A 9,509-nucleotide genomic window follows, 5' to 3' on the forward strand; every position below is an offset into this window, starting at 1 on the left:
AATATTTTATTGTAAAAGTTTTTGTTTCTATCTATGACTATGTAATCTCATAGCATGTGGCTATGATTTTGTAAAACTTTATGCTTTGTGATGTAAGAGCTTTATGTTCATGATCTTTGATCAATTAAATGCTCAAATTTTTAGTTTAAAAAAGAAAAAAAAAATATAGACAGAAAAACATATTTATTATTCACACCACAAATAATTTTTTATTGTTTTCTTTCTTTTCATTTCATTCTTTTACACTTTCTCTTTTCCTTTTTCTTTCGGTCCCTTCCGCACAAAATGATATTTAAAAAAAATAAAAAATAGAATAGAAAATTTGCTAAATAGAGTATAGAAAAAACAGTAGTTAAATAAAGAGTTGTACTTTTTCAATAACTACTTTAATTATTATTGCTGGAGATGCTCTTAAAGACTTATGTGTGATAGTGAAAATTTGCCCGTTTGGATGTGCGGATTTTTTGTATTTTTTTTTAAAATGGTATGAATACATAGATAAAAGTTTTTAAAATTATATTTAGATAATTTGAAACACAAAAAACAAAATAATTTGAGAAAATATGTTTGAAAATGTGAATTAAATTAAATATAATTCAATTATTCTCTTTTCAGTTTTCGTGTGTGAATTCCTTTTTTAAAACGAATTCAGTTTACTTTAGCTGAATTAATTTGGAAAAAAAAAGAGAATTTTGAGTTTATTGACCCAAACATAAATTCAAAGAAAAAAAATTAAAATTGAGTTGGTTTTCGTGACTTCCCATCAAACAATTAGATTTATGGAGATGCCAATGGGTGCAAAATGTTGAAAATGGATGTGACTTAGCAACGTAATCGCATTTTTTTTTTTTTTTTTTATCATTTCAAAGTTAATGTAGTGTTTTTAAAATTATTATTAAATCAAAATTAAATAATAATCTATCATAAATTCAATAGTGATCTATTACGAATCTAATAATGATTTTAAAAATTATATTAATTTTAAGAATATAAAAAAAGAATCCCTAACATTACCCTTTTAAAATCCATTCTATTGTTTTTGACAAATGTTGTTAGGCAAAATCGAAGCCATGGAACGTGGGCCTAGTGATTTGGATACATTGGATCTATCTTTTTGTGGTCGACTTTGATGTCATCAAGTGAAATCAAACCCATGTTACTCCAAACAAAAAATAATAATAATAATAATTAGGAATATAAACTACTTTTTTATCTCACAATTATCCAATAATATTGCTTTAGCAGTCTCAATCAACTTATATATATATTTTAACAAAAACTAATTACAAGGTTTATTAGAATTATCATGTAGCATTATAAGATAATTATAAAATAAAAATATAAGTTTATAGCATTACTCTTTTATGCATAATTCTCTAAAGTAATAAATTTAAAATATCTTTAACAGAACAATTTCTTGTACTATTTTTTTTTTTTAATTTAGAAAAAGAAAATTACGTTTTTCATTTCTATTTTATTATTTGTGACTTTATGCAGTTAGGGGAAGTTTTTTTTTTTTTTTTGGGACATGTCCACACAAAAGGGGGGATTCAAACTAGTGACCTCTGTTTTATGAGGCGTGGTCCCTAGTCGATTGAGTTACCCCTTGGAGACTGTAGTTAGGGAAAGTAGAACAACATGACATGCCTTGACAGCTGCAATTATCATTATGGTAAAATGAGGCACGCCGATGCGTTGAAAATACTACCACTTGAACACGTTTTCATGTTAGACAGTTTTTAGGGTATGTTTGAGTTTATCATTTTAAAATGTGTTATTTAAAGATGCGATTTTTAAAATGCAGTTAAGTGTTAAGTAAAATTGTATTTTAACCTTTATAATTGTGTATTTTTAAAAAAACACTCATTTACTACGACATGAAAAACATAAATTTTTATTTGTTTTTAACTCGTAATTTTTAAACAACGCATTTCCAAACGATACACTTTTTGCGATTTGATTTAAAATTGTACTTTTGAGAGAAAACTTTACTTATAATTCTTGATCTTTCATCACTTTTGAAATAAGGTGTCCAAACTAAAAAACATGTCAATTTAGGATACTATCTTTCAATTTTTTATTTTTTTTTTCAATTTCTAACCTCTCCGTTAGAAATTTCCGTTAAATACTATCAAAATTTTCAAAATACCTCCCCTTTTTTTATTTGTTGGAAACAAAAATTTGCAAGAATTTAATGGAATTTGTAAAATTACTCATGCCCGAAAAAAATTGAAAGATGAATATCCTAAATTGACACGTTTTAAAGTTTGGGCACCTTATTTCAAAAATGATGAAAGATCAAGAGTTATAAGTGAAGTTCTTCCTACTTTTTTATCTGCGAATCACAATACCAACGCACTCTTAATCTATTAAATTTATCTGTGTTATTATAAAATATTCTTAAACCCTGTCCTTTCATTTTTATTTTGTCTTTGTAATTGTTAACTCGATGCTGTTAGTGAAATATCCCATGGTACGTAATTAACCTATGACTCTAATGGTTCGTTTGGGTTTGCGATTTGAAAATGTGTGATTTAAAAAAGTGATTTTTAACAACGCAATTAAATGTTTGGCAAAATCGCAGTTTGCCATTTAAAATCGTAGGTTAGCCTTTTAAAATTCTGCGTTTTTAAAAAAAACATTTCATTATCTGCGATTTGAAAAAGCAGTTTTCTGCTTTTTTAAATCGCAATTTTTTAAAAACGCAATTTTCAAACGGTTTATTTTTTGCGATTTAGTTTAAAATTACACTTTTTATTTACGAAATCGCAATCCTAAATGCACCCTAAGCCGTAGGGCATATAACACAATCTTTTATAAAGAGAAGGGTGTCCAAATGACGTGGAGTTTATTTATTGGTACTTATAGTATTTTTTTAGTTAATTATTTTGATAATTTTTAATTAATAAGCTCCACATCATTTTATGAATAAGATCATATCAAATTTAAATAAAATGGATACTATCTATTTTATGGCTATAATTTAAAATTAGTATATTTAATAGTTTACATGATTTCTCATTATTTAAATTTTTAAAAAACGAGGCAACGTTAAGATTATAGACACAAGTAAATATATCAACTTTACGTCTTAATCATGGAATAAATATTATTAATTTCATTTAAAATAGAGGGACTAATATTCCCGTGGAGGGGACCTCTGGTACCCAAAAAGATATTCGGTCAATAAACGCAGGTGAGGGTGGAGGCAAGCAATTAAGGTTTGAAACCACAAAGCTGGCCAATGAAGGAGAAATGGATGGAACATTTATAGTTGCTGTGTTAGTGGCTACTGCATGTGGCTCACTGGCTCTCGTATTGGATAATTGATTGCGCCCAGTACTCATCATCCCCTTTTTTTTAATCGCTTTCGACAGGTCACGAGAAGTTATTCACCGAAAAACAAGACAGATCTTGTCCAATGGTTCTCCCCGTTAGCTAGGTGGATCAAACGGATTAAGGGATTAGGATTAATTTTTGTAATTATTTGTTTAAATAGGAGAGAATTCGAGCGGGTGATTATAAGAGACTATTTATAGGACTGATTAAATAAAAATTTGACTGTCCAATCACTTATTCGGGCAAATGAGTTTCATAAGTGGTCTCTCACATGCAATTGCTTGAATTCTCTTAAATTTAGACAAATAATTATAGAAGATTTTGATCCGGACCAAACATGTCAACACTATCTTTTTTCTACTGAGAAGTTACACCAGAAAACAAGAAGTGGTCAAAGATATGAGTTCGGAAAATTGTCCTAATATTTCCTTACGTACGTAATAAGGATATAAGTTTTTAATTTTAACAATTAAAAATATGGATTTTAACCATTTAACAAATAAATCATTTCATAATTTTCATGTAAGTCGAATAAAAACTTGTAATGTGTATCAAGAACTATGGCTTTGATTGTGAAAATTTTGTTTTCAAATATTTTATTTTTTTATTTTTAAAATAAAAATATAAAAAAACGTACGATTTTAAAGGCCGAACCATACTATTAAAGATCAAACTACGATTTTACTAAATGTTTAATTGTAATTTTAAAAATCACATTTGTATTAACTGCGTTTTTAAATTGCTATTTTTTAAAACCTATAAGTTTTGAAACACCTAAAAGGAAACAGAACACTTACAACATTGGCATCCATTTCACATTGTCTTTTAAAAGATTTAGATTTACAACACTAACACAACAAGTGCACAACAACCCCTCACATGAGGGTGGACCCTAGTGTGTAGGACTCACCCTCATGTGAGAGATTGTTGTGCACTTGTTGTGATGATGTAGTATAGGATTCAAATCCCTTTTTGAAATCAGGAAAAAAAAAGAGTCAAATAATGCTATACATCACTCATAATCCTAATGTTTATGTGACGTGATTTTCCCTAACAAAAAAAAAAAATTAACCTCCATATACCAAATACTATAGGGACCGAGGGGCGCCAAGTATGATGAGTCCTAGATTTACTTTTTAAGAATAAGTACACAAAGTAATTCTGCCTTAAAGAAATTCTCTACCAAAAAAAAAAAAAAAAACACTATAGGACTACGCCATGTAAACTTTAAGGGGAAAACGTGATAGTGTTAAATTCCAATATAGGTCATATACTTGAATGATAATTCCTAGTTTTTTTTTTTTTTTTTTTTTTTCAGAATTTTTGGGTAATTCTAGTTCATCATAATTGTACACGAGAAAATGGAGCTCATCATGAACTCGTTGGGCCCAGATGCATGTGAAGGCAAGAGTAGGCCAATTGCCGAATTTATGTTAGTAATGACAGAAACGTGGTTCGTGGGGTGGGCCATGCTGGTATGGGGATTAAGCCGAATCCGGTAATAAGATTGTCTCCGCTTCGTGAAAGGGTTATATATGTATGTTGCTTATGTTTAAGTGTACGTTACTTATTATTAAAAAAAAAAAAAAAAAAAAAAGAAAGAAAAGTGTACGTTATTTGACAAAATTTGAATTCAACGTCTATTCATTCAATATTTGTTATTCAAAAAAAAAGGAAAAGAAAGAAAAGTGTACGTTATTTGACAAAATTTGAATTCAACGTCTATTCATTCAATATTCAATAATAAATTTTACTGGCACATAAGAGATATATGGTATGTAACATTTCTCTTTCGTAAAATGAAAAGAATTTTTTATGATCATCTAATAGATTAGTTTAATTTATTACTACTAAGAGAGCTTCTTTGTTTTTTTTTTTTTTTTTTTTTTTTTTTATTTCTTTTTGCTACATGCCATGCATATCAAGTATTTGCCAAGCATTTTGTTAACCATGACTTCTTTTTGCTATATATATATATGCACGGGGTAGTACGTACTACATATTACATAAACATCTCACAAATGTCACACAACGCTGATGTGGCAATATCTAGTAATCCGGCCCTTAGTCAATTTTGTAAGGTATATGTGAATCTATTTCATTATTTATTTTGAGAATCATGACCATAGATGTAATGATCCATTCTAACGACACGATCGATATTGTTCGCTTTGGCTCTTTCGAATCAGACTTCTAGTCAGAAAGTTACCCATCCTGATACTACTATCGTAGAAACATGCTAACTGTGGAGTTCTGATAAGTTCATGGCCATCACATACGGTTTTAAAACATGTTGTGTTAAAAATGGTGCGAATATACATATAAACACATTCTCATTTCCATATACAGGTGATGTGAAACGTTACAATGGAACTGGTCTAAATACTAATTTTGATAGACATACATTTTAAATATATCTTTTGGAATAGAGTTTTCCTCTGACATTGATCGAAAGAATTTTCTTCAATTTAACCTATAAAATTATCGTATGTGTTCTTTAGCACCGGAAAATCAAACACAAAATTTTTTAATAGAATTTTCTTCAACTCTGACTAAATTAAAAAGAAAGAAAAAAATCTTTCAACCTTCGATCTTTTTCCTTGGCAATTAGGTTAATAAGTTGACAAAGTTTCGAGGAGTCGTGCATGCAATGAATGCTCCTAGAAGCATCAAATCGATCTGTTCTTTCTGGGCAAGTTAATATGCATGTGAAAAAAGTTTTCAGGATTCGTACATGCAATGAATGCTCCTCCTTACCGCGCAAAACGTTAACAATCACAAGGACAAAACCGCGTGACATCAAAGCCTTCATAGAATTTAGGAAAGAGAAACGATGAAAACATTCATAACGTACAACAATGATATAATAATAAGAAATATTGGGGTGAGCAACGTGTACAAGCTTCGATCTTTTATGAAAAAAAGAAAAACAAATTAAAGCAAGTATCACAATCTATATAACTTAGATGATCAACAAAGAGCAAAACATATAGATATAAAATGATAGCAATCCAATAGGATATGGCAGGCTTCTCGATCATCATTTCTGAAGCAGCTAGCACATCTTATTGGGATCGATTTCAACAATATTAAGACCCTATTCTTGTAGTGTACATACAAATAATTGAAAATTAATTAATACGGCAATTCAGATTAAGAAAGCCTCGTACTTTGAGAGAAGTAAAAGTAGAGAAACTTTTCTCACTCTAGGAACTTGAAGGTGCTTGCATCCTCCTGCTGGTTGATCCAACCGAACTTCGCCATGAAAGGGTTTTCTAAGCGTTCTGGTGGGTACCCATTAATGCAGTCCTTCCACACATTTCCATCGCCCAAATCCCTGACCACCTCCCACAAACAGCTGTTGCATTTAAAGCCGGCACCAAAGCTTATCATAAATACTCTATCAGCTTTCTTCAGCCGTCTCTTCGCCTCCATGTACCCCAAAACATACCAAAGGCTACTCGCCGACGTGTTTCCGAACCGGTGAAGCGTCATCCTCGCCGGCTCTAGATCGTACTCGTTAAGGTCAAGGCTCATTCCGATGCCGTCGATGACCGCCTTTCCGCCCGTGTGGAGGCAGAAATGATCAACGCCGGTCTTGAAGTTCACGACCGTTTTTGTAGTTCCCCCGGTCTTGTTGGAGCTTCGGCGCATTTTCCGGACAAGATACAAGACCGTAAACCTGAAAAGCTCCCTCATCGGGAGAATCTTGGGTGACATCTCTCGTAGGTTGTCGAGGAAAGCGCGGGTGGCGGCTTTCGGAAGAGTTTTGCCGAGGTGGAACCCTACCTTTCCTTGCTCGTCTTCCATTTGCATGCAGCAGCCGTACGAGTCATCTCTAGCGCCATTGTGGGTTCTAACGAGGCACTTTAATCTGAGCATGGCTTTGTGTTTCAAGGCGCGTTTGTTGGTCAAAAGGATTGCGCATCCACCGGACCGGAACAAACAGTTGGAAAGAATCATCGATTTGTCGTTCCCGGAATACCAATTCGGGCTCAGAGACTCGGAAGTCACGACAAGAGCGTACAGATTCTTGTACGACTTAAACAGGTTTCTGACGAGATCGACGGAAATAAGGCTGGCGCTACACCCCATTCCGGTGAGGTTAAAGACTTTAATGTCCTCCCTCATTCTGTAATGATTGATTATCCTGGCGGATAAAGAAGGAACCGAGGAGAGCATGGAGACGTTGACGACGAGTACGTCGATTTCGGAGGGAGAAATTCCCGTCCGGGCCAACAGCTTTGCCACGCTGTCCTCGTAAAACTCCTCCATCTCCGACATCCCATCAAGCAGCGTGGGATTGTTTTCCCTGGCGGAGAACACGACCCTCGGCCCGTACGTTTGCTCGCCAATGCCGGAGTTGACAATGGCTTTCAGGAGGAACTTGTACTCAGGGAGACCGAGATTTTTAGTCCTCTTCATTAGCTCCCCACAGAACTCCGTCCCTAGCATTCTGTCGTCGGTCGGCTTGTGGCATTCGTAGTCCAAAATGTAGCATTCTTGATCTCTTCTTGCCCCGGCCCACTTCCAGATCATGAACAGAATGTAGAACACAGGAAGTGCAATGAATAAAGTGAGCAGCTCCATGTGAGAGAGCGAAAGAGAGAGAGACGGTAGGATTTGTAGGCTTGGTTTAGGTTAGATGGGATTTGAGAGAACTGGTATGGATGATTAACTAGTAGGTCTTATATATAAATGGTATTTTATAATTATTTGCTTGAATTCTCTTAAATTCGAGTAAATAAATTGTAGAGGATTCTGATCGTATGTGTGGGGGATTAGGATTCCCTACAATTTCAAAAAAAAAAATTATAAATTCTGAAATTACGGAATTTAAGACGCACACTTGAAAAATGCTACCTATTAAAAATGGGATCAGGATTCCCCACAATTTCAAAAAAATTTGAAATTCTAAAATTTCTTTGAAATCAAGCCATTTTTTCATCGAAATGAAGTGAAAAATGATGAATATTAAAGATATGACATGTTAATAATGAAACCAAAAAAAAAAAAAATCATTCCAAAAGTGTTTTTCTTTCACTTTTGAAAAGACGCTTATTTTTTATTAAATCGAAAGACAGTTTTTTGCTCAAAGTTTTTATAATACATAAAGTGTAAGAAAAAAACATTTTAGAATAACTTTTTTTTTTTGGATTCATTGTTAACATATCATATCTTTAATATGCAGCATTTTCACGTCATTTCAAGGTAAAAAACGGTTTGGTTTTAAGGAAATTTTAAAATCTCAAATTTCTTTAAAATTGTAGAGAATCCTGATCCTTAAAAATGTGGCATCAAGACAATCGAAAGGAAAATAAATTCTTTCAATTAAAATACTATTATTCATTTTTTGCAAATACGTTTCTTATTCAGAAAACTAAAAGGCAGTTTTTTTTTTTTACATGTCTACGTACACAAAAAGGGGAGGGATAATTCGATTTAAGAACCTCCGCTTTATGAGGCGTGATCTTCAACCTATTAAGTTACCTCTTGGGGACAATTAAAAGGCAGTTGAAACCTAAGTTGTTGCTCATAAATTGCATAATTTCTATAATTTGAAAATGTACAATTAATGCCCAATTGACCAATTCCATCACTCAACTCCCAACGAACTGATTTGCGTATCAATGGGGAGGGTGGGGGGGGGTCAGAGTCGTCACACCTTAGGCGTGCGAGAGAGGAAGGACGAAGATTAATTTCTTCCATTTTCTCTCCAAGCTCGGAGCTTGCGCATCCGTCATGGCTTTCTTCAACTTATGGGATTTAATTAATTACTAATAACTTTTGTACTCCAATTATAGAATATTAATTTTATCTTATTTTTTAAAGGGAAGCTATCGACGTCGTTTCATTTAGTTGCTTACCAATGTGGTTACCTACATTTAATTAAGATAGGTACCGGTAGATACATAGAATTAATTATATATTTCATTATTTGAGAAAATAATGCACTTTCATGACATAATGCAGTGCATCATGAGCTGCTATGGTCCAAATCTTTTCCGCTTCACGCATTCTTATAAATTGCTTGATATTATAGAGCTTTTAATAATTAAATATAAACATTACATATTTGTATAGTTTTGAATTATCCAAGTTTAACAAAATTACAGCTTGCTGGCACGTACGTATTAATACTTTCTCTTATTATATTGTTTTTTTTTTAA

At 32.5% G+C, this 9,509-nt stretch overlaps 1 protein-coding gene across 1 annotated transcript; it reads right to left on the bottom strand.

The window, feature by feature from the left end:
• Positions 1–6,150: 6,150 nt before the first annotated feature.
• On the bottom strand, positions 6,151–7,985 carry LOC133878223 (3-ketoacyl-CoA synthase 12-like). The gene has a single exon (XM_062316756.1). The coding sequence runs from the start codon at positions 7,927–7,929 to the stop codon at positions 6,541–6,543; it is 1,389 nt and encodes a 462-aa protein (XP_062172740.1). The 5' UTR covers positions 7,930–7,985; the 3' UTR covers positions 6,151–6,540.
• Between the last annotated feature and the right edge of the window lie 1,524 nt (positions 7,986–9,509).

This window comes from Alnus glutinosa, chromosome 9, assembly GCF_958979055.1.
Source record: "Alnus glutinosa chromosome 9, dhAlnGlut1.1, whole genome shotgun sequence".
Classification (NCBI taxonomy): domain Eukaryota; kingdom Viridiplantae; phylum Streptophyta; class Magnoliopsida; order Fagales; family Betulaceae; genus Alnus; species Alnus glutinosa.